At 48.4% G+C, this 23,649-nt stretch overlaps 1 protein-coding gene and 1 non-coding gene across 12 annotated transcripts in view; both read right to left on the bottom strand.

Moving 5' to 3' along the window:
- Nucleotides 1–23,649, bottom strand: part of Fam193b (family with sequence similarity 193 member B) — a 32,190-nt gene that overhangs the window by 4,446 nt on the left and 4,095 nt on the right. For 3 of the 11 annotated variants that reach the window (XM_090325508.1, XM_090325512.1, XM_090325511.1), the window contains 7 exons: nt 21,347–21,407; nt 14,578–14,686; nt 13,386–13,634; nt 11,938–12,169; nt 10,568–10,955; nt 6,592–6,793; nt 5,439–5,678 (listed from right to left, as the gene is read on the bottom strand). In XM_090325508.1, coding sequence (XP_090181634.1) covers nt 5,439–5,678; nt 6,592–6,793; nt 10,568–10,955; nt 11,938–12,169; nt 13,386–13,499 — 1,176 coding nt within the window. In that variant the 5' untranslated portion in view covers nt 13,500–13,634; nt 14,578–14,686; nt 21,347–21,407. Of the gene's footprint in view, nt 1–5,438; nt 5,679–6,591; nt 6,794–10,567; nt 10,956–11,937; nt 12,170–13,385; nt 13,635–14,573; nt 14,687–21,346; nt 21,408–23,649 lie in introns of all 11 variants that reach the window. The other 8 variants (XM_090325503.1, XM_090325504.1, XM_090325514.1 and 5 more) reach the window with 5 other exon arrangements.
- LOC150041854 (small nucleolar RNA SNORA23) lies at nt 294–465 on the bottom strand. The gene has a single exon (XR_016533713.1). It is a non-coding gene; the product is annotated as a small nucleolar RNA SNORA23 (small nucleolar RNA).

Here is a 23,649-nt window from a genome sequence, read left to right as displayed (position 1 = left end):
GTCCCCTCCCCTTAGAAAGGCCCTTGCTTCTCAGCTGGCCTCAGGCAATCAAGTCCACACGAAAAGTATGCCCTCCCAAGCCTCCGAGCTCAGGGAAGGATTAGGAGGCTCTAAGGCCCGACCATGCTTGGCAAACAGCACTGACACGCAGGAGAATGCAAATCAGCCTATGGCTGGGTCACCCCACCATGGCAGCAGGAGACAAGGCACTGTTATTATTTTCTTTTTTTTTTTTCCTGTTTGGCTATAATTATCTTCCATTAATTACCTCCCAACTCAAGCTCTTTCAGGAATTCTGTGCAGGAACTTGGAGGCTGGCCAGTGGTGTGCAAATGGACATTAGACGAGTACTATGATCCCATGTTATTTTTTGGCTACATGATTTTGAGTGGGTAGCAAGAACTGAATGCAAAACACAGACAGACCATGCTACCAGACACAGACGGAAACTGCACACGAGCAGCCATCAATCACCGTATTCTGGAATAGTAACAGCAGACAAATGCCAGAAACCTTGGTGTCAGAACAGCACCAGCTCACCTATTTCAGATCTGCTTGGCAATGGAGGTAGAAAAGTGAACAATGTGGCTGAGAAAAGACGTGGGCAGCTTGCCCCCACTTCCAAGTCCGCTTGAGAAGGGCACGCTCTTCTGCAGGGGGCAGGCCCTCATCTCTTTGGAACACTTGTTCCTGGACTGTCTTCAGGGGACTTTGGACATGTCACTTACTGAGGACAGCCAGGAGGTTGTTTCGAGCTCCTTTCCAAGGGCCAAGGCTGTGCTTGACTGGCAGGGGCTCAGGTGAGCATCTCCAGCTGGAGATGGCAGGGTGGGGGCCCAGCTTTGTGCCCGTTACACATGGTTCTATTCACGAGTTCACTCACAGGAAACAAGGTTTGCTGCTCAAGCAAAAAGTCTAAGGGAAGCTGGGTGCCGGTGGCTCACACCTATAATCCTAGCTTCTCAGGAGGCTGAGATCCGAGGATCATAGTTCAAAACCAACCCCAGCAGGAAAATCTGCAAGACTTATTTCCAACTGACCACTAAAAAAGCTGGAAGTGGAGTTGTGGCTCAAGTGGTAGAGTACAGGCTTTGAGCTCAAAACTTCAAGGACAGCAATCAGGATCTCCCTCCCCCCCCTTCGTGTGCACACACACACACACACGAGAACCACCACACCATATACAGTAGGAGCAAGAGGAGAATGCATAAAAACCACATCTGCTTCACACTGAGCCTGGCTCCCTCTGTAATTTGTCAGTTCTTACTGCTCTCCTTGCTGTACGACAGAGGGAAGTATGGAATGGGCTCAAGGGTACCAGGCTGCTAATTGGCAAAGTCAGGACAACCCACCAGGAGTAGAAGTACCTGTTGTGTTCAATCTCATTTGCCAACCTTTTAATGCCTATTTGGTGACTGTGAGCTGGGGGCTGGGCCCTGGGAATGCAGTACCACTGGGCACGAGACACCATCTCTGTCTCCCTGACTTTAGTCTGTGGAGGAGGCAGCCATGGATATGGGCTATTTAATTCAGAGTAACAGAGACAGTGCTACCGAGGAAGAAATCACGGGGCCCGATTATCCCAGACTGGACATCCAGGAAGGAGGAGCACTCGCACAGGAAGTGGTGTGAAGGCTGGGAAGGGAGGAGGCCTGGCTGGGGTAGGGAAAGCAGGGGACACTTGGGGATGGAAAGGCAGGTAGGAAAGGGGGGGGTGAGAGGTGGAGAGAGGAAGCTGGCAAGCTAACAGGAGATGGATATTGAAGAGTGTAGGTTCAGGCCTGAGGGGATGCTGAGCCACTGAAGGCTTTCAAAGTATGGGCAGTGGGTGGAGAGGTGGCCTGGCTTGTGCTGCTCCCCTAGGGAAGTACAATAGTTGGGACTTTGTTTTGGGTGGGAAGAGAATGGAGCCCGTCCTGAGAATACTGCCAACCACTATGGCTGCTTTAGCAGTCTCCATGGATCGAGCGTTCCTAGGTGCCAGCCAGGCGCTCTGCCAAGCTTCCCATGTGTTACTTCATTTTCACAACCATCTAGGACATTACTTCCTGTTAAGTCCTCATTTTTTGGATGAGAAACTGAGGCTTGGAGGTGAAGTGATTTGCCGAAGGTCATACAGCAAGTGTGGCAGAGCCAAGCTTCAAACGGAGGTCCGATTCCCAGGCCCGCTGTTCTGGGTCACCATGATGCACCCCCCCAGGACAGGGCCGGGGGCTCGGGGCAGGCAGTAGGGCCGACGGCGGCGCCCTGGCTAGACAACCAAGGGAGAAGAAAAGGCAGGCCTCTTCAGAGGAAGACAATGAGCTTAGTTTTGGCTATGATGAGTGAGAGGTACCCGAAGGAGTGCCTGAAGAGGAGCCCAGCGGAAGAGGTAGACATTGGGGTGAAGTACAGGAAGGAAACACTCCCCACATCTTCTCTTCCTCAGAGAAAGGTGTGCAAGGAGGGCCAGGGGCCACAAAGGAGACAGAAAGAGGTTAGAGACAGTCGGGAAGTCTGGAGAAGACGGTGGTCCCACCGTACTTTTTTCCCTCTGGCTCTGCCTGGCTGAGGGTGCAGTAACGTCACAGGTCATTTACTAAGTGAGAACAGGAGAGCATCCTCTGGTTGGGAGGGAGAAAAGAGTGCGGAAAGCTGAGATGGCAGGGAAGATGGTTATGATGAGAACAAATGGGCTGTGGGCAGGACAGGCTGCAGAGGAAACAGCTGGTATGTGACGAGCACTGTCCTGGAGACCTCAGCTTCCTGGGCCCTTTCTCACCTTTTTAAAATTTTTTTGGAGTGAGTCATGGGGCTTGAACTCGGCCTGGGCGCTGTCCCAGAGCTCTCCAGCTCAAGGCTTCCACCCTACCCTAGAGCCAACCTTGAGATGAGCCCCACTTCCTTTTGTAGAGGTTAACTGGAGATAAGAGTCTCAAGTCCTTTTGTGCCTGGGCTGGCTATGAACCTTGATCCTCAGATCTTAGCCTCCGAGTGGCTAGGATTATAGGCATGAGCCACCGCCCTGCTCCTTTCTCCTTTTTGCATGACAAGATGGGGAAATGATTTCCAGGAGGGCTGCTTAGGGTAAGGTCTGTCCAGAGATGGCCTTTTCCTCACTGAAGCAGGAAAATCCAAGTGAGGGGTACTGGGAAAGGCCTTGACATTGGAGAATGGAGGTCCAACCAAAGGGCCATGCGAATGGGTGTGATGAGGAACCACCCAAGGAACATGGCCGGAGGGGTGGGGAGATGCTCAGGAAAGTGGGATCGCCCAGCGGGGGAGGGTTCTCAGCCTGATTGAGCCATGATAGCCTCCAGCTGCAGAAGGGGAGAGGCTCCTTTGAGTGTTTGTTTTGCTGCATGGGTGTGAGAGAAGGGCACAGGGCAAGGAACTGAGAGCTGGTGAGAAGGTAACTGAGTGATGGGCCCACTTCTGCTTGCTCTTTTGTCAATACTCAGTTTAAGTGAGTGCTGGATTGCCCTGGGAAGTGAGAAGGGCACATATAGGGAAGACTGGCCAGGGTCTAGCCTCAATGGATGAGGTTAGGACACGAAGGCAAGAGGTGACATCTGGAAGCAACAGCAGGAGCAGGAGCGCCCTTATGCCTTACCCCGTTCCCCTCTCCCGGGTTGGGGTCTGGGTGGACAGGCAACTCCAGGTAAGTTCAGAAGGTACAAGAGGGTACTGTCTAAATAGATGAAGGCAGGAGCCAATGGCGAACGCTTGTCATCCTAGCTACTCAAGAGGCTGAGATCTGGAGATTGTGCTTCAAAGCCAGCCTGAGCAGAAAAGTCCTAGTGAGATGCTTAGCTCCCATTAACCACTCAGAAACCAGAAGTAGCACTATGGCTGAAAGTGAGCAAAAGAGCTGAGGCCCTGAGTTCAAGTTCCATGACCGACTTAAAAAAAAAAAAAAGAAAAAGATAATGACACCAACTGTGCCTGACCTGACACTGTGACTGCTCTTGTGCATCTGTCCCTGCATGTAGGTCTGCTTGGTTAGTCTGAGCACCTAGACTGGGCCTGGCACACAGTGGCTGAGAGTTTTGGAATGAGAAAGAAAAATCTGGAAAGATATGCAGAGTATGGCTGGAGTATAGCAGAGTGGCCTGAGAATGTGTTGCTGGAAATGTATGAACTAAGCTTGGGGTGACAGCTTGTCACGGAGGCAAGAGGACAGTACCTTAGGTGAAGCAATAGGGCTGTGTGGGTGCACACCAGGCCTGGGACGTGCTCAGGGTGCTCTCTGGGGACTTAGCTAAGCAACACTATCCCAAGAGGGCAGAGACCACCAAGCCCAGTGAACGAACACCTCCAGATGAGAACTCTGGGTGAGAGCAGAAAGATCTTGGTTGTCCTCTGGGCCGGAAAGAGATGGAGAATCACTTCTGCCTTCCAGATCACTAGGGCCATTTGACCATCCAGAAATGGGAACTAGCTGGCTGTCAACCCCAAATCTCTTCTGATGCTGGGCTCCTGAGTGTGGCCTTGTGCAGAAATAGGTGGGGGAAGGCAGGCGAAGAGGTAACGAAGCCGCAGGCATGAGTGTTTAGCCCTGGGGCCCATCTAGCAGGGCTGCCTGGGAACAGCTCCCTGGGTTCAATCCTCAGTGCTGAGGTCTGCTTCATTCCCATGGCTTCAATTATATCTCCTAGTCCTGCACCTCCATCTCCACTTGCTCGTCTCATGGGAACCTCCGAGTCACCATGCCCCGACTGCATCCAGTCTTCCGCGCAGTCAAAGGTACCACCATCTTCCTTGCCCTCACCTGGGAGACAGCCCTCCTTCCATCCCCTGTCTCACCACCAGCTCCCCCATGCCTGTCACTTGTGTTCCCTGCACTCTTCTGCCGTAGCCCCGCCCCAGGCAGCTCTCCCATGGCTCATCTTGAACTGCTGAAGGAATTGAACTTGAGCTCCCCTCACCTCGTGCCATCTGTCCCTTGCTCCCACTGTCTGTCTTGCCTGTGCTGTTTGCATCTCTGCTGTGGGGCTGGCTGTGCCTGCCAACAGCGCCCTCTTGATCAATCTGTCCTCACGCCCCACCCCTCGGTTCAGGTCGGCCTCTGGTAAAGCCAGCTCAAGGTGGCTCCCCTCAGCCTGGCGCTCCCTCCTGCTAACGGGCCTGCCTGGATTTGTGCCAGTCTCCTCACGGACTCAGCTTCTCCCAGGTGAGGACTTCGGGGTATCTTACTTTGGCTCCCAGTATCTGTAGAAGAATTTGCCGACCCAAGTCCTGGGTTTGGAGGGGTCCAGCAAGTAGCTTGAAGCTCAGAGACTTTTCCTCCAATGACTTGCCCAGGTTCCCTGCCCCTGCTGCCTCCCAAACTTGTCCAGACCTTCCCACAGCCGTGAGCCACACCGAGGCCTCTGGCAGCCAGTGCCATCCATGCCCCAGAGGGCTCGGGGTTCCTCGGGGAGAAGAGGCGGTAGAGCTGAGCTCCCCCCCACACCCACCTTCTTTTTCAGCTTGTGCCGGGCCCGCTTGGCGGCCCTGGCGCTGTTGGGGACTTTGGGCTCCGTGCTGTTGATGAATTCCAGCAGCTCATCCACATCTCGGTGGTCCACGGCGGGCTCCCCAGGGATCCCGCCCAGGGCGCCCCCCTTCACTGGCAGCTCCTCTTTCCGCCTGGTCAGCCTCGAGCGGAGCTTCTCCCGGATCTCGGTATAATTCCGACTCGTCGGGGCAGCGGGTGGCTGGGGGAGGGGGAGGCGCTGACATTACACCCCGGGCCTGGGAAGCCCACAGCTCTCCCACCCGCTGGCACCACGGATGTGGCTAGGAGCCGGGCAGCAGTTCTCTTTGCCATCAGCCCAGGCCAATGACCTCACCCTTGGCAGGCTCAGGTGAAAGGAATCGGGGGGGAGACAGGGCATGGTGGGATGAACACGGACCAGGGAGCCAGGGAGGCTGGTTTGAGTCTGGCTTTCATCACTCAGAAGCTGTATGACCTTGGGCGAGTCACTGAGGCTTTGGGAGCCTCCATTTTGTCATCTCTAAAATGAGGATCATTAATGCCTAGCTCAAAGGTGACATGGAACAAACGACTTCCATTTCTCCTATCCTCCACTGCGCTGCCCTGACTGGCAGCCCTTTCTTTTCTCTTCACCTCAGACTTCTGAACTGCTTTCCCCTGTCCAGAGGCAGCATGTATGTACTCTGATCTGAGCCTCCTTCCTGGCGCCATCTGTGCTCAAGGCCTGTCCCTTGGCTGGCTGTCACACTTGGGGACCTGAGAGCCTCTGCACTTCCAGTCTGCCTTCATCACGCACAGGTGTTCACTTCTCTGGTATTACACACGTATACATACTCATCAGAACCATAGCTTTCTCTCTGCCACTTCCTTTCCTTTTGCCTAAGGAGGAAGTCAATCTGAAGAGAAACCACAAGAAGAGCAAAGGCAGCAAAACATTCAAAATTCCAGATCTCACAACGGTGCCGTGAGGCATGCGTGTGCACACGCGTGTGCAAGCGGACGCAGGTGGGAGGGCTCGCAGGGCCCCCGGCAGTGACGATCGGCAGAAGTGAGGGGTCTCTGGGGAGAGCATGGGCTCCTTGGCTCACCTGGACTGGCCCCCAGCCCTCACTGGCCCGGGGAGATTCACTCACCGCATTATGGCCGAAGAACTCACAGTAGCAGCAGTCGCAGAACTTCCCGTCTCTCTGGTGGGTAGAGGAGGACGTGCAAGAGCTTCGCTCAGAGCTGCTATCCTCTTCCTCGCCCAGCCCCTCATCTGCCTCACAGGGCTGGGGCAGCTGGCAGGCTAAGCCACTATGTGCAAACTTGTGCCCCTTGCATCCGGGGTCCCTGCTGTAAGGGAAGAAGACAGGCCCAAAGGTGAGGTGACCATCCAAACACAAGGTTTCTTATGTCTCTTCTGCTCAGGGCCTCGTGTGGACGCCTCATGCATTACTCTAATGGTCTGTTGTCATTGTACCCTCCAAGGACAGAGGCTATACCACTTCTATTTAGGGTCACTGTACATAGAAGGAATCTTGAACATAGCAGTTACTTAGTAAATAGGTATCCAAACAAATCAGCACGTTGCAGGCACCCCTGAGACACATGCAGGCGATATTAATGAGGACAGTGTTTGTTTCTACTTCCTAAGGTCCTAATGATCTGAGTGTGGCTTCAGCACCAGCAGGTAGAACGTCCCTAACCAAGGGTTGTAAATGGAAGGAAAAAAAGCAAGTATGTGTCAGCACGGTGCCTGTAATTCCAGGACTTAGGAGTTAATGGGAAAACGGAGAATTCAATACCAGCCTGGGTTGACCCTGCCTGTAAATAAACAGATCCAGTTTATCTCACGGACCACAGACAGTAAGAGCTACTGCCTGTGCCAGCTCTCTACTTAGCAAGTACCGGTCCTGCAAAAATAGGTATTTTCTCCATGTTTTGCAGGGTAGAGACCCAGACTCCCAATGCTGACCGCTCTGGTCAACAGGTGGTAGGATGGCAGCTGTGTCTGTATGCAGAGCTCCGGCTCTCTTCCATTCACCATCTTACCTCTGGATTCTTGAAAGCACTAGGGGCTATTAGACAAAACATTCTCCCAGGGGTGGGAATGTAGTTTAGTGTTAGAGTGCTTGTCTAGCATGCATAAAGTCCTGGGTTCGATTCCTCAGTAATGCATAAACAAGTGGTGCTATGGCTCAAGTGATTGAATGCTAGCTTTGAGCAAAAGAAGCTCGAAGACAGTGTCCAGGCCCTGAGTTCAAGCCCCAGAACTGGCAAAACAGAAAACAACAACAACAACAAAATTCCCCCACAGTATGAGACACAGGCTAACAGGTCCCAGAACTGGAGCTGTTAAGAACTAAGCCCTGGAGACAGGAGTTTGGCCTAGTGGCAAGAGTGCTTGCCCAGCATGCACAAAAAGCCGGGTTCAATTCCTCAGTACCACATATATAGAAAAAAGCTAAAAATGATTCCATGGCTCCAGTGGTAGAGCTCTAGCCTTGAGAAAGCCCAAGGACAATACTCAGGCCCTGAGTTCAGGGCCCAGGACTTCCCCCTCCTCCGCAAAAAAGATCTAAGTCCCAAGAGCCAGCAGCAACTCAAAGGCTGCAAGATGGGGCTTAGGCACAGGTAGAAGGAGGCAGGCATAAAAAGCCATGTATAGACTGCATTCTCAAGGCAGGCCAATGTCACCCTTCTGCTAGGGAGCACAGAAAGGATGTGGCAAGATTTTAAAAAATGAAAATGAGATGGGTGCTGGTGGGTCATATTTGTAATCCTAGCTACTCAGGAAGCTGAGATCTGAGGATCATGGTTCAAAGCCAACACCTCTTAGTGAGGCACAGTGGCTCTCGCCTATAATCGTAGCTACTCAGGAGGCTGAGATCTGAGGATGGACCCAGGCTCAATCCCTTGGTACCACATACATAGAAAAAAGCTGGAAATGGTGTTGTAGCTCAAGTGGTAGAGGTCTGGCCTTGAGAAAGTCCAAGGACAGTATTCAGGCCCTGAGTTCAAGGCCAAGGACTGGAAAATAAAACAGAACAAAAACAAAAACAAAAAAACCCAAGCATTCTTCAACTGAGAATGTTTTCATTCTGAGGAGTCTATTTAAGGAGAAAATTCCAAAAGAGAGAAAAAAGCTTCAGGCCAAGACATTTCTATAATGTCTAGGGACATTATAATGTTACAACTGAAAGACTACAGTGTTACAATTGGAAAAGTATGATTAATAATCTCCAGTTTTGAATGCAGAGGCCTAAGAACACTATACAGGAACATGCTGATGAGGCAAAAGTGAGGTGAAAACTAGAAGACACATGTTGGGCAGATACCATCAGCACTATGTGAAAGACTGGTGAGAAAACTGCCCAGAGCAGGGGGTTTCAGATGGGGAAAATAGATGCCTAACAATCCTATATCCAACTTAGAAAAGTACATATCTTCACCAATAAATTTACTTCCAAATACACACTGATATAGCCTTTCTTAGCCCATAGGTACTTTTAGACATCTCCCAAAGGACAAACAGACTTAGAATTCTTACTGTAGCCCTATTTTTCTTGTTTAAAAATGTGGACATATGCCAGGTGCTGGTGGCTCAGGCCTGTAATCCCAACTACACAGGAGGCTGAAATCTGAGGATCACAGTTCAAAGCCAACCTGGGCAGGAAATTTTGTGAGACTCTTATTTCCAATAGACTATTCAGCAAAAGCTGGAAGTGAAGCTACGGCTCTAGTGGTAGAGCACTAACCTGGGAAAAGAGAAACTCAGGGACAGTGCCCAGGCCCTGAGTTCAAGCCCCAGGAAGCATGTGATCGTGCAGGTGCATGAGCACACACACACACGCATGCATGCACACACGCACGCACAAAATCTGGACGTGACTAAATGTGCAGGGATAGAAAATAAATATTTAAGCTGGGCATGTTGACTCATGCCTGTAATCCTAGCTACTCAGGAGGCTATCTGAGGATCATGGTTCAAAGCCAACCCCCAGCAATAAAAAGAGTGATTTTTTTTTTCTTTTTTTTGGCCAGTCCTGGGACTTGAACTTGGCCTGGGTGCTGTCTCTGAACTCTTGAGCTCAAGGCTACCACTCTACCCTTGAGCCAAGCCTCATTTCCCGTTTTCTAAGGGTTAACTGGAGATAAGAGTCTCGGGTTCTTTTGTGCCCGTGCTGGCTTTGAACCTTGATCCTCAGATCTCAGCCACTTAAGTAGCTAGGATGTAAGCCACCGGGCTAAGACCAAGAGATTCTTATCTCCAATTAACCACAAGAAAACTGGAAGTCGTGCTGTGCCTCAAGGGATAGGATAGTAGCCTTGAGCGGAAGAGCTCAGGGACAGCGCCCAGGCCAAGATTTCAAGCCCCACAACTGAGGGTAAAAAAAAGAAAAAGAAAAGGAAAAAAAAAAATTAGACCAGAGCTATGTAGTAAGATGTTACATGGCCACAGAAAAGTTCTTTGATGAGTTTTAACTTGGAAGATGATCACAATGTGTTTAAAGATAATTGCGACAGGTGCTGGCAGGGATGAGAAGGGAGGCAAGGAGACTAAGGTAGGAGGATCGTTCACAGCCAGCTTAGGCTTTATAGCAAGACCATCTAAAAAGAATTACTACACACACACACACACACACACACACATACACACACACACACACAATCAAATGTAGTATGACATTTATACAGAGAATATGCCTAAAATCAACAACAGCGGAAACAGACCATAATACAAGCCCTGGTGGCTCACACCTGTAACCCCAGCTACTCAGGAAGCTAAGATCTGAGGATTGACATTTAAGAACAGCTTAGACAGAAAAGTCCATGAGACTCTTATTTCCCATAGCAGCAACAACAACAAAAAATAATAAATTTTCCAATAACCTTTCCTATCATTTAAAAAGAAAAGCTGGAGATGTGGTTGAGAAAGAAAAATATGTACTCCTTTACTTAATTTGTGGTTCTAGTCTCTGTACATGCTAAATCTCTGCTCTACCATTAAGTTTCACCCTATCCCAATCTATTTCTTAACTTCTACCTTAAGGGCACCCTTGTCAAAGTTTTCCAGAACTCTTGAGGTATAGTGGCGGCCTGGTGCCCTGCGCAGCCTTTACTTACCCGTGAGTGCTAGGGAGTGGCTGAGCACTCGGCGGTGGGAGGAGAGGCCCGCTGCAGTGCCCGCTGCAGTGCCCGCTGCAGGGGTGGCTGCACCCCGAGAAGGGTGGAGGCATCTTCAGGAGGGGCATGCTGGTGGAGGGCAAGTGGGGGCTTTGACATGGCCCTGGGGCATGGGGGGCAGTGGCAGCAGACACAGGGCACTCTGAAGCCTGGGCAGGGAAAGATGTCGTTGGGGTGTTGGGCAGCAGGTGTGGGTGGGGCGGTGAGCCAAAGGAGCCAGGATGAGAAGGGATCAGAGATGCTGGTTGTGGGGGGTGGCCAGTGGGGCTGTTAGGGGGAGCAGTGAGGTCTGAATGCTGGTGGTGCTCCGAGATGGGGAAAGCCTCACCTGTGGGGGGAGTGGAGAGAGAGATGTCAGACCTGAGAAGCCCAGAGGCTCCTTCACACAGGGTTCCACTTAGCGTGAACGGAGCACACAGCCTCAGCCCGGGAATCAGTGCAGGCAGCAGCCTAGCTGGACAGGTTCAAGAGCCCAGGCCTGAGGGAGAAGGCACTGGGAATGCTGGTGGCTAAAGAGGGCCAAAGGCCTCTTCTACAGTGCCAATAGCAAATGTACATGGTCTTTGTTCTCTGGGTCTGCCTAGGACCTGATTGTTCAGACACTTCTCAGACCTAGGACAGGGTTCTACATGGGGCAAGGCTCTGCTCCTGAACACACAGACCAGAAGCCAGTAGATGCTTGGCCCTGAGAAAGCCTCAGATTTCAGAGGAGAAGAGGGAGAAGGTTGATCACGCTCCGGCTCAAGGACTGGAACTAGTGGGAATTAGACTGCTCAACTCATCCAATTCTAGGGCCAAACCCATTTGAAGAGCTCTGCCTCTCCATTTAGAGCTATGACAGTAAATTATATTCATGTCACAAATTGATAACTCAAGAGATTTTTCTCTGGGTATCTGAGGAACAGCCTAGAGTCCAAAAAAGGCTTCTATAGCTTCCAGCTCTCTAATAAGCAAGGCAGCTGGCACTGCCAATCTCTTGTGGAGAGATTTAGTGCTTTCTTGTCCGCCAGGTGGAGAAAATGAGACCAAGGCTCCTCAGCTGTCCATCATACTGTAGAACAAGTGTTGGCGACCTAAGTCCTGCTCCCTTCCCAAAGGGCTCCGGGAAAACTTGTCCCTATAAACACTATTTACCTTCATAGTGCAGGGAAGTTGTTTCACAGAGACAGTTAAAAATCTAGGTTTTTTTCCCTACTACATCAGAAAGTTCCATGCTTTCTTTGATCCCTGATTTGTTTGGAAAAGGAGAGAGAAGTGCAGCCACCTATGCTGAACAGTCAGTCACCTGTCTCCTGAGCTTAGAGACTCACCAGGGATGGCGGGACTCCCGAGTGAGCTGCCTGGCATGGCCCCAGCTGAGTGTGGGGAGTTCCACAGCCCCGAGAGCTTATGTGCCGACAGGAACGAGCTGGGATCCCAGTCCCCTGAGTTCCCATGGCAGGAGGAGGAGGAGGAAGATGAGGATGATGAAGAGGAGGACGAGGAAGAATGAGAGTCACCCCCACAAGACTGTGACTTGCAAGATGTATGTGACAAGGAGATCTGGAAAGGAGGAAGAAAAAGACTCATGTCAAATAGTGAAGCTGACCCTTTGCTGCCTCAGTTGACCCCTCTGGTACACCCTCTCCTCCAGGCTTTCATGCCATTGTCAAAACACAAATGGAACAACTGAAGGTGAAGTTCAAGTGAGAGTAGGCCTGTGCAGGGAGGGGTTGTGGGGAGCTCAGGAAGGCCCCCTGCTGAGGCAGAGTCTGCCTGTGTACCATGGGCCTCTGGGGAGCAGGAAGAATAAGAACAATGTCTTTAAAGCAGGAGTCTTGAAGGTAAAAGGATCCTGGGGTTGACACTGGTGGCTCACACCTCTAATCCGGGCTACTGTGGAGGCTGAGATCAGTGAGACTCTTCTCTCTAATTAACCTCTAAAAAGCAAAGAGTGGCACTGTCATTCAAGTAATAAAGAGTGCCAGCCTGGGGCCTGGGAGTGTAGCCTAGTGGTAGAGTGCTCACCTAGCCTGTATGAAGCCCTGGGTTCCATTCCTTGGTACCACATACTCAGAAAAAGTGGGAAATGGTGCTGTGGCTCAAGTGGCAGAGAGCTAGCCTTGAGCAAAAAATGTCCAAGGACAAGCTGGGCACGGCAGCTCTGGCCTGTAATCCTAGCTACACAAGAGGCTGAAATCTGAGGATCAAGGTTCAAAACCAGCCTGGGTAATACAAAGCCACAAAGCCGAGAGACTCTTATTTTCAATTAATCACTAGAAAATGGGAAGTGGGGCTTGGCTCAAGGGTAGAGTGGTAGCCTTGAGCTGAAGAGCTCAAGGACAGTGCCCAGGCCGAGTTCAAGCCCTAGGACTGACCAAAAAAAAAAAAAAAAAAAGAGGGCCAGCCTTAAGCAAGAAAGTAAAGAAAGAGTGCACAGGCCCTGACAGGCACGAAATAAATAAAATAGTCCTTGGCAAGAGTCTGCCATAACTGATGGGATAGCTCCCAGCTATTAGATGCCCTCAGACTAGGGCATATTTCCAACTCACAATCTTTGTTCTCTGCCTGATGCTGGTTGCTTTTGGAACAGTCACAGACTTGCAGGTGGTGGGATCACGGCGGGACGGGGGGGGGGGGTGGGGGGGGAGGGATGGCAGTCTGTGGAGGGCCCCATCTTGTGCTGAGGAGTCTCTCCTTCCTCTGAGTGGAACCACAGCTGCAAAGGCTGGGTCCGTGCAGCTGTGTACGGAGGGACCCTTCATCAGCGGCTACTTACCGCCACTGCGTGTTCTCGACCTGTCTGCCTTTCGTCTTCTTCCATGCTCTTTCGGCAACTCTGACAGACCCACAGCGGCATCTCGCCTAGGAGATTCTTAACGAGCTTTGGCATGAAGTCAGGGGGCAGCTTCTCACCCTGCAACACCAGTCCGTTTTGTGAAGGGCCTTCTTCCCAGCCTTTTCGTTCTCGATGACACAGCAGGCAGCAAGTCTGCACAGACTGGCTGGAGGTGGAGGTGGGGGGAACCTGTTCAACAGACAGACACGGGGTTTCCCAGGGAGGGAAGCTTCTTAGAGAAATGCCAGTGGGGTTAGGAATACCACTTACTATGTGCCAGGCACTTTATAAACACAATTCAGTCTGAATCCTTTTAACAGCTCTGCAAAACACGGTGTTCTTATTTCCATTTTTATTTATTTTTAGATGAAGAAAGATTTCAAGATGTTAAATCAAGTTGCTCAGGGTTACAGAGCTGGTGAGCGGCTGAACCTTACTAAATCTGACTCCAAAGCTCATGCCCAGATATCTCTAGGTCTCAGAGGGTAAAGACAAGATGGCTCCTGTTTGGCATGTCTGGCAAAGGTCAAATGCTCTGTGGGATGAAAGGATGCCTTGAATCAACATAGAATTTGAGTTTTCTAGAGAGCTGCACGATTCCTTTAGAACAGCAGAAATGTTTTGAAGGAGTTTGTAGAACTAGTAAATATACATTTAAATACATAGTGTATGTACGCATATATGTATAGATATATATATGTGTATATATATATACGTGTTTGTGTGCGTGTGTGCGTGCGTGCGTGCGTGTGTGTATTTTCCCCTCCTGATCGTAGAGCTTGAACTTAGGGCCTGGCACTGTCCCTGAACTTCTTTTGCACAAGACTAGCACTCTACCACTTGTGCCACAACTCCAATTCCAGTTTTCTCTAAGTGGTTTATTGGAGATAAGAGTCTCATGGACTATCCTGTCCACACTAGCTTTGAACCACAATTTTCAGAGCTCCACCTCCTGAGTAGCTAGGGTTACAGGTGTGAACCACCCAACACACACACACACACAAACCAGGCCCTGCTGCTCTCAGAGGAGGCAGTAGGGATGGTGTAGTCATACGTTCTAACCTCTGCTGGACCACTATCAGCCAGATGACCTTGAGCAAGTTATTTAACTTTGACAGAGATACCCACCTACCTTGCAGAGCTGTTGTGAGGGTTGCTGCAAAAGCAGGTGAAGTGCCTAGCCCTGTGCATGCTGTAGCGTAGGCCCAGCACAGTCAGTACTTGGTCTGTTTATTTCCCTCCTAGGACAAATCAAACCCAGAAATGTAAGTCTGAAGGCTTTCTTTTAGACTGAGGGGTCCTGACTAGGAGACTAATCGTATTTGTATTTAATGTCCCTAAATCACTGGCTTCTACTGCAATTTTATAGTCCCCTCCCATTGACCCTGCACATGGTCTCATCACTCTTTGGCCAAGAGAATGTTAGTAGACGTGCTGTAAGCATAAGCTTGAAAACAGTGTATACAGTGCCCCTGTTTCCTTGCATAGCTCACTTCTGTGCCTTTGCCATGCCATGAAGGTGTGTCTAGGCCGGTTCCCAGCTCATTTGCCAACTGATCAGAGACACCTGAGGGGGTCCAACTAAGTTCAAAAAGGCCTGCCCAGATCAGGAAGCAGACTCAAGGAATAGTAAATGGTTAAACAACCAGTTCTTTCAATAGTCTGTTCTGCAATAGACAACTCCTGTAATCTTCCCAAGTTAATCCTTGCTGGGTAATACGTGTTTGCAGCAGGTGCCATCATCTGTTTTGTGAAATCAACTCTGTACGGAGTTGGCATCTGGCTGTCCTTGAATCTCCAATGACATTGACCTGGGTCCCCCCAGTTCCTTAAAACAAACAAAAAAACCCAAAGTGTAACTAGGAGCGTAATGAAACATTTGGGGAAGGAACCCAATATTAAACACGAATCCCGGAGATACAACTCATGCCAAGGGAATGTCTTATTAAGCAAGGCAGTTCATGTAAACTGCAAAAGGAAGCCAGTGTGGTGAGCGTCTCAGAGAAGGGGAGGAGGCTGGTGGAGAAGGATGGTGTTCACAGACATGAAAACCAAGGAGGCCTTTTCCAGAATTGTATTCAGGAAACTTTCCATAGGTATACAGTGCAATACTGGCTCTTAGTGGGGAAGAGCCACTACAAGTCTCTTTCCCTATGATGAGGATAACACTATTAAGGTAAGTTCCAAGATAGGAATTTTACCACAGCAGTTGTTTCACTTGGGCTCTAAAGTCATTACATGGGATAAAAAACTTGTATGAGTAATATTATTTGAGATATATAATATAGATATAGATAGACGGTGTATATATTTATTTGGTGGTACAGGGCCTCTTCATATGGTATAAAGTATAATGCAATGGCTTTATAGGTATGGCAAGAATGGGCATAAAGCACTACAAAAAATGCTTTATTTCTTTTAAAAGTAAACATACAAACTAGGAGTGGTACCTCACATCTGTAATCCTAGCTACTCAGGAGGCTGAGATCTGGCAGTTCAAAGCCAGCAGGGCACTAAAGAACCTGAGACTCTTATCTCCAATTAACCACTAGAAAACAGGAATTGGGGCTGTGGCTTAAGGGGTAGGGCTGTAGCTTTGAGCTGAAGAGCTCAGGGACAAGGCTCAGGCCCAAAGTTCAAGCCCCATGACCTACCAAAAAAAAAAAAAAGATACAAGACAGGGGCCAGTGGCGCACACCTAACTTACTCAGGGGGCTGAGACCTGAGGATCAGGTTCAAAGCCAATCTGAGCAGGAAACTCTTACCTCTAATTAACTATCAAGAAGCTGGAAGTGGTGCGGTAGCTCATAGTAGTAGAGCACCAGCCTTGAGCACAAAAGCTCAGTGACAGTGCTCAGGCCCTGAGTTCAAGCCCCAGGATATGCATACACTACACGTACAGCACATATATGCTAATACACAACTGGTAAGTGTGTGACCAATGCAGTTGTCGTGTGACAGTACTTAGGAAACACGGGTGCAGTGGACACACTTGCTTGAGCAGTAATCCTGGGCCATCACCATTTGACACTGAATGGTTCCAGTCACATTCTGCTTATCCTAGGCTGCTGGAATTTACCATCTGCAGGGAACTAGTCAAGTTTTACTTACCCTGTTTACCCATCTATAAAATGGATCAAGTACTAATTTGTAGGGCCAACTAAGAGCTAAATTCAATAAAGTATCAATCCAGTGCTAGACAGGACATTAATTAGCATGATAAAAAAGAAAGGGAAACAATAAACAATCAGTATTTATAAGAACACAATAATCTTTCACAGGCAGTGAATGCAAGGTGGCTTGCTAGATTCCCAATCTCTGCCCTCAATTTCATGAAGCCAAATGCTTAAGTTCTCCAAAATACTCCATTACTTTCATACCTCAGCTGAAAGGAGCTAAAGGCCCAGCACAAATGCAGACTTCTCCAGGCATTCCTATCGACTCTGCTCCAATTCACCTCCCCTCTCCTAGATTCACCAAGTACACTAGGCCTTGCTCAATAGCATTTGTGTCCTCCACCTCAATATTTAACTGCTCTTCTGTTCCTTCTACTAGGTAAAGGCACCAGGTCTGATTCCAGTCTGGATCCTTCTTTAGGAAGCACATAGCCTGGCTCAGTCAGGGTACAGGCTCAGCAGATGTGAGATGTCCCCGTGGCAATATAGAGGGTAGACAGCTTGGTGTGCTTGAAATTACTGCTCCTTATGGAGAAAGACCCTCATCTCCCCACTGAACTTACAAATTGTTCCTCTTTCTTTCTTTCTTTCTCTTTCTTTCTTTCTTTCTTTCTTTCTTCCTTTCTTTCTTTCTTTCTTTCTTTCTTTTTTCTTTTTTTGCCAGTCCTGGGCTTGAGCTCAGGGCCTGAGCACTGTCCTTGGGATTTTTCAAGGCTAGAGTTCTAACACTTGAGCCTCAGCACCACTTCTGGGTTTTTTTTTTTTTTTCTATGTATGTGGTAATGAGGGCTTGAACCCCGGTCTCTGTGCATGCTAGGCAAGCACTCTACCACTAGGCCAAAACTCCTGGCCCAAACTGTTCCAATTTCTATTGTGGAAAAGTGGACAACTACATTCTTTAGGGATGACACGATATCCTTCAGTTAATGGAAATAAGTGATTTGCTACTCAATGGAAGTCATTTTATAGGACACCTATTTTCCAGGGTAAAGAGAGCAACTCAGGTCTTAGAAAGCAATTTAAGCTGTAACTGAAGCAGTAATACCACCTGCACTGCACAGAGCTGTCCAGACGTCTAATGACAACAGACAAAGCTCTCAAGCTTATGCCTTCTGGAAGGTGTTCCATGTGTTATCTAGGCCCGCTGAGTTGCTGTACCCTAACAAATGGACACTGGACATGGGTTTATCCACTAGCCTCTTGGAGTTTAGTGCTTAAGTCCTTCTTTCATGTTCATTCAGGGGGCACCCCTAAAACTTATGTCTTGATCCCTAGATCCTGGTGCTTCCTCTGGAGTCAATACACTGTGCAATAGGAAACTTCTCCCTCATCTACCTTGCCCCCACCCTCTTCTCTTCCTTTCTGCTAGTCTTAGGGTTTGAATGCCAGCCCCTGGAGTTGTGGGGTTTGGGGTTTTGTTTTGGGTTTTTTTTTTGCTCAAAAGTAGTGCTCTACCACTTGAGCCACAGCTCCACTTCAGCTTTTCAGTGGCTCTGCACCACAATCCTCAAATTTCAGCCTTCTGTCTGAGTAGCTAGGATTTACAGGCATGAGCTAATAGTACTTGGCGGGTCTCATTAATTTTTGGCTGGGCTGGCCTCAAATCTTGATTCTCTATCTGCCGTCTAAGCAGCTGGGATTATAGGTGTGTATCCCCATAGCCCATCCTCCATCCTTTTCCACTTCCTCCTCCTCCTCTTTTTTTTTTTGGTCAGTCAGTCCTGGGCTTGAGGTCAGGGCCTGAACACTGTCCTTAGGCTTTCTCAAGGCTAGAGCTCTACCACTTGAGGCACAGAGCCACTTCTGGCTTTATGTATGTGATACATCGGAATCAAACTTCAGTCTTTGTGCATGCTAGGCAAGCATTCTACCACTAGGCCAAACTCCCACCCCCTCCCCCTTTTTTTTTGGACATTGAATCTCATTATGCAGCCCAAGCTACATAGTGCAATCCTTCTATCTCAGCCTCCTGAATGCTGTGGTTATTGGTACACAACACCACACCTGATTTTCTCTCTGACATTTTTATCTTTGCTTAACTGCTAGAGTGAAGAGAATACTAAGCCCTGGTGATGCTATATTTAGTCAGTAAAGCACCATTCCTTCAGGTTTGTGACTTGGAAGAAAAGAAATTCTAGGATCAGAGTTCTCTCTCTCTCTCTCTCTGTTTTTTTTTTCCAGTTGTAAGGCTTAAACTCAGGGTCTGAGCACTGTTCTTGGACTTTTCTCTAGACTAGAGCTCTAACCCTTGAGCCAAGCACCACTTCCAGCTTTTTTCCATGTGTGTGGTGCTGAGGAATCGAACCTGGGTCTTTGTGCATGCTGGGCAAGCACTCTATCACTAGACCAAACTCCCGACCCCAGAGTTCTCTTTTACAGCAATCTCTTTTCTTTTCAAATACCTGATACTTTCATTCATTGGCTAGTAGCTCTACCAACAGAATCTCCCACCTCCAATCCCTGACTGCAATGTCTTGTCATTTTCCAAACTCTGATAATTATGGGCTCTCACGCATTGCAGAGCTAGTCAACCCAAGCTTTCAACTCGTTGTTCTCTGCTGTATTTCTAATCACCTGGCAGAGTATTCTCACACAAAGAAAACAGTCAGTAAATGTTCATCAAAGAAATGAAAACACCCACACATTTTTTTATTCATCTCAAAGGCTGATAGGGACTGGGCTTAGTGGTAGACTACTTGCCTAGCATGCATGAAGCCCTGGATTAACAAAAAAAGCTGGAAGTGGTACTGTGGCTCAAATGGTAGAATACTAGCCTTGAGCAAAAGCAACTCAGGGACAATGCCCAGGCCAAAAAAAAGCACAAATGAGAATTCAGCTTAATTTTATTAAATAAGTTTGCATAACTAAGAAAATGCTTTGTTTGGGAAAAAATTTAATAAAACTTTTGTCAGGCATTGGTGGCTCATATCTGTAATCCTAACTACTAAGAAGGCTGAAATCTGAAGATTGCAGTTTAAAGCCAGCCTGAGCAGGAAAGTCCATGAGACTCTCATTTCCAAGTAGCTACCGAAAAAGTTGGAAATGGCTCTGTGACTCAACTCAAAGTGCTGGAGCACTAGCTTTGAGCACAAAAGCTCAGGGACCTTGACCCTGAGTTCAATTCCAAGAACCAACACAAAAATAAAACTTGCTGCATTTTTCTTTCCTTCCTTCCTGAGGACAGGGCCTATTAGCAATTGCTCTATCGCTATTAACTTCTAGTCTATGTTATCTTAAGTGAATCAGTGACTCAATATCTTTGTACTTGCTCAATGTTAATGCTTAGTCTGGTAAACACCTTAATAATTTGGGGACTGTTTGGGGCCTCTAGCACTTTGGAGACTGCTGATGTGGAGCCTCTAGGAGTGGCAGCTACATGGGGAGGAGGGAGGGAGTGCCCATGGGAACATAGCGGCTATTCACAACGACATAGTTCACACCAGATCTGGACAAGTCCTGGAGCATGACTCAGTTTTCCACCTTGGCCTTTCTGTCCACAATTTGGCAAGTATCAGGGAATAACCCTGGTCACCAGACCAGGCAGGTGCCCAGGACTACTGCCTTGGATGGAATTGCTGACACTTATATCTAGTCTCATTCCTCCTGGGGGATTCAAGTCCCAGGAGCTTGTATATGTTTGCAGTGGGTTTCCCCAAGACACACACTGTATCTAACCAGCTGCCCTGCAACAGGCTCCAAATTCTATTCTCAAATGCCCACGAGAACACTCTCTTCTCAAGGCTCTGAACTCCAAGAGCCTCCCTGACACCAGGCAGGCAGGGGATAACAGCAGAAAACTAAAATTCCCTTTGAGAAGTTGAGAGAAGTAATCCTCAGGCCAGGAAGCACCATTCACTCCTCCATTCATCTAGCCATTCCCTCATTCAACACATGTTCCCAGCTCTGATTTCATTCATGCCAACCATCATCACTGAAGACCATAGTCAGAGGTCAAGGAAGCTTTTGCTGGACTGTCACAGCTGTATGCAGATGTAGTCTTTGTCTGTCCTCAAGCCTCTGCTACCATGTGAGGTCTTTGGAGTTGAAGAGTAGATCTTGGCCATTTACAAATGCCCAGGAACTCAGACATGGCTTGGGCCTGTCACATAGCTGCATTCACTAAGGAAATGGTTATTTAAAGCCCTTGGGCTCATGTCTCAGTAGCCCCTTTCTCAACAAGCTCTACAGAAGGCCTGCCTGTGTCACTGTCACTGTGTTAAGAAGGCAGTCAGGACAGAGGCTCACACCATAACAATGCCGACATTCAGAACTACAGTGAATTCTTCAAGACTCAATTACACCTCAGTGGCTTCATGGCCTAAGACCAGTTGGCAGGAAATCTTCTCTGGCAGTACAAGCTTAGTCAAGTACAAAGCTGTGAAGCTGGGTAACCCCTCTTGTCAGTGTAAGCTAACCCACCCATTGAACCTGCTTCTTAGGTGCAAGTAGCCATGAAAAGGGCCCATGCTGCTCATTTACTCAGAACTCTGGGCTAACTATGCCCTACTGTTATAACCATAGCACAGGTTTCTCATGCTGGGGGCGGGGGAGCATGAACTTCAGAGAAACAGTTGTGAGCTCAAATTTTCACTCTGTCATTTTCAATATGATCTTGGAATTATCAGTCAATGTCTTTGAATTTCAGGTTCCTCAATTTTTGAAATGGGAATAACACCATACTTCACAGAGTTGTGAGGACAGAAGGAAATAAATTATATAAAGTACCTGGCCTGGGCCTGGCACACAGTAGGTGCTCAATACCCGTTAGTTTCCTTCCTCTTCTGCCCTGGAAGAAATGACAGGGAAACTTACTAAGTGAGACTTGCCCAAACCAAATTTATTCATTGAAGTACAGGACAGAGGACCAGACAAGTGACCTTCAAGGCCTCTTAGAACCCCCAAGTCTACATTACATAATGTGGCTATCATTTCCTAAAAAGAACCTTCAGGGCTGACAATTTCTCTGGCTTCTTATTTCTGCCTGAGGTTCCCCATATCACTTTTTCAGAGCAGCAATCTCCTCGTGTCACAAGAAAAGGGAAATCAAAAGGGAGCCAAGAGGGAATGGAGGGGAAAGCTGGGAATGTTTCCTCCCCTGCTCAGCTGGAAGCCACCTAGAGTTTGAAGGATGAGGATGGCATCATGGGTACAGAAACCAAGGGTGGGCACACTCTTAGGCTCCTGGCCGGGACACACACATATCTCTCCTTGGTCTTATTCTGCCTTTGTACATCCTGCTGTGAAAGTACACTAAACATTCCTTTCCTGCTGGTTTGTTTCTTCCTCTTCTTGAGGTTCGGTTCTGGAGGTTCACATCCTCCTAAAGTCCACAGACAGAATCAACTGGGCTTGCTCTGAAATGTCAGATGCTTTTTGTTTCCCTAGAATAAATGACATACTTCTTTCCAAGGGAGAGGCCTAGGTCCCCAAGAGTCACTGAATTCCAGTCTAGACATGGACAAGCACGTAGGGATAGAGAATGATCATTCTGCCCTGGCCATTGGATATTTAAAACATGCGAGGGCTATTCAAAACTAGCACTCTAAGCAAATGGTCTCAGAGAAGCATATAAGCATGTGTGTCCTGTCCTATACCAATGATCTCACACGGGAAGTACCTTACCCTTGCAATAGAAAGTTAGTGGTTGAATATTACTAACTAGGCAACAACCAGAGAAGGAGAGGAAGGCTTCATTTTTTGGTTAGGGGAGGAAGACAGTTGGGTAAAACCTAGGCTCCACACATACTAGGAGGTACTCTAGCACTAAGCCATCGTCCCAGCTACCTCTCCTCACTTTTAAAAACAATTTCTATTCCTGCCTATGGAAAAATTCCTCCCTAAGTAGTGTCATTCTTTCTTTGAACAAAACCCTAGGCCTCTTCAATTCAGCAGTTCCCAGACCCAACCACACTCAGTTACCTGGGGACTCCTGGGCCCCAGACCTGGAGACTATAGTGCTAGAGGTCTGGGATGCGGTCCAGCAAAACACAGGGGATCAGATGATTAGACAGGTGGGGAGAGGGAGCTGTGGGAGCAAGCAATCACAGCTGCCTTTCCCACCGAGTCTACTTCCTACTTACACACTATCAGAGGGTTTATCAAAGCACCTCACGTTCACCTCCCTACCTCAAGTCTTTCATTGATTCCTCACTACCCAAACCACTGGGTGTGGTGGCACAAGAGCCAGCTAGCCTTTGCGGTCTGATGTCTAGTGCTCTCCAATTGAGTCTAGCTTGTCTCTGGTTCTTTGTATAGCTCTTCCTTTCTCAGCCCCCTTCCTCTCACCTTGATTTCTGAAGAACAGGCTCCCAGAGCTCTTTTCTGACCCAGTCTTCTCTGAATTACAATATGCTGGCGCAATATTCTCAGCACTAAAGCTCCTGCAGTAAGCACAGCACGACTTTTGCTAAGTGCTCAACAGGCAGAATTTGCTGGGATCTAATGCTATCAGCTTGAACGTACTGGTATTTTACACATGAGAAAACAAAGCAAGAAGCTGAAACACTTCTAAAGGCTACTGATCAAAATGTAGGATTGGATAGACCAATGAAACCTGTTGAGACTGCTTTAAAAAGAGGGGAGGGTAAAAGAATGAAGGGGAAGGTTGCTCAGAATATACTGTATACATGTGGAAATGTCACAATGAAACTCTCCTTGTACAACTAACTGTGCTAATTTAAAAACCAATGTATCACTTGAACCTTTACTCAGACTTGATGCTATGCTTTCTCCTGGCACCACTACAATGACCACATACACATTTGCTGGACCATGAATTCCTTGTGGCCAGGAAGGCATCTCACTCGTTTCCGCCCATACAGCTAGCCCAGGGCCTGGACACAACAGTGGTCAGTTAGTGTCTGCAGAGTCAGTACCAGGCATGAAGATGACTGGGTATCATAGTATGTGGGCCATGGCTGGCCTAAATGAATACATGATGTCTGCATCTGACCCAGTGAGGGCAATAGGTAGGAGCAAAGTGGTAGAAAATTAGCTTTTCAATGATCATTTTGCTTAACAGCCATGCA

This window comes from Megascapheus bottae, chromosome 38 (assembly GCF_031878675.1).
Source record: "Megascapheus bottae isolate mThoBot1 chromosome 38, mThoBot2.hap1, whole genome shotgun sequence".
Taxonomy (NCBI): Eukaryota; Metazoa; Chordata; class Mammalia; order Rodentia; family Geomyidae; genus Megascapheus; species Megascapheus bottae.
Note: the sequence above shows the minus strand (reverse complement) of the source record. Positions and strands in the feature narration are given on the sequence as shown.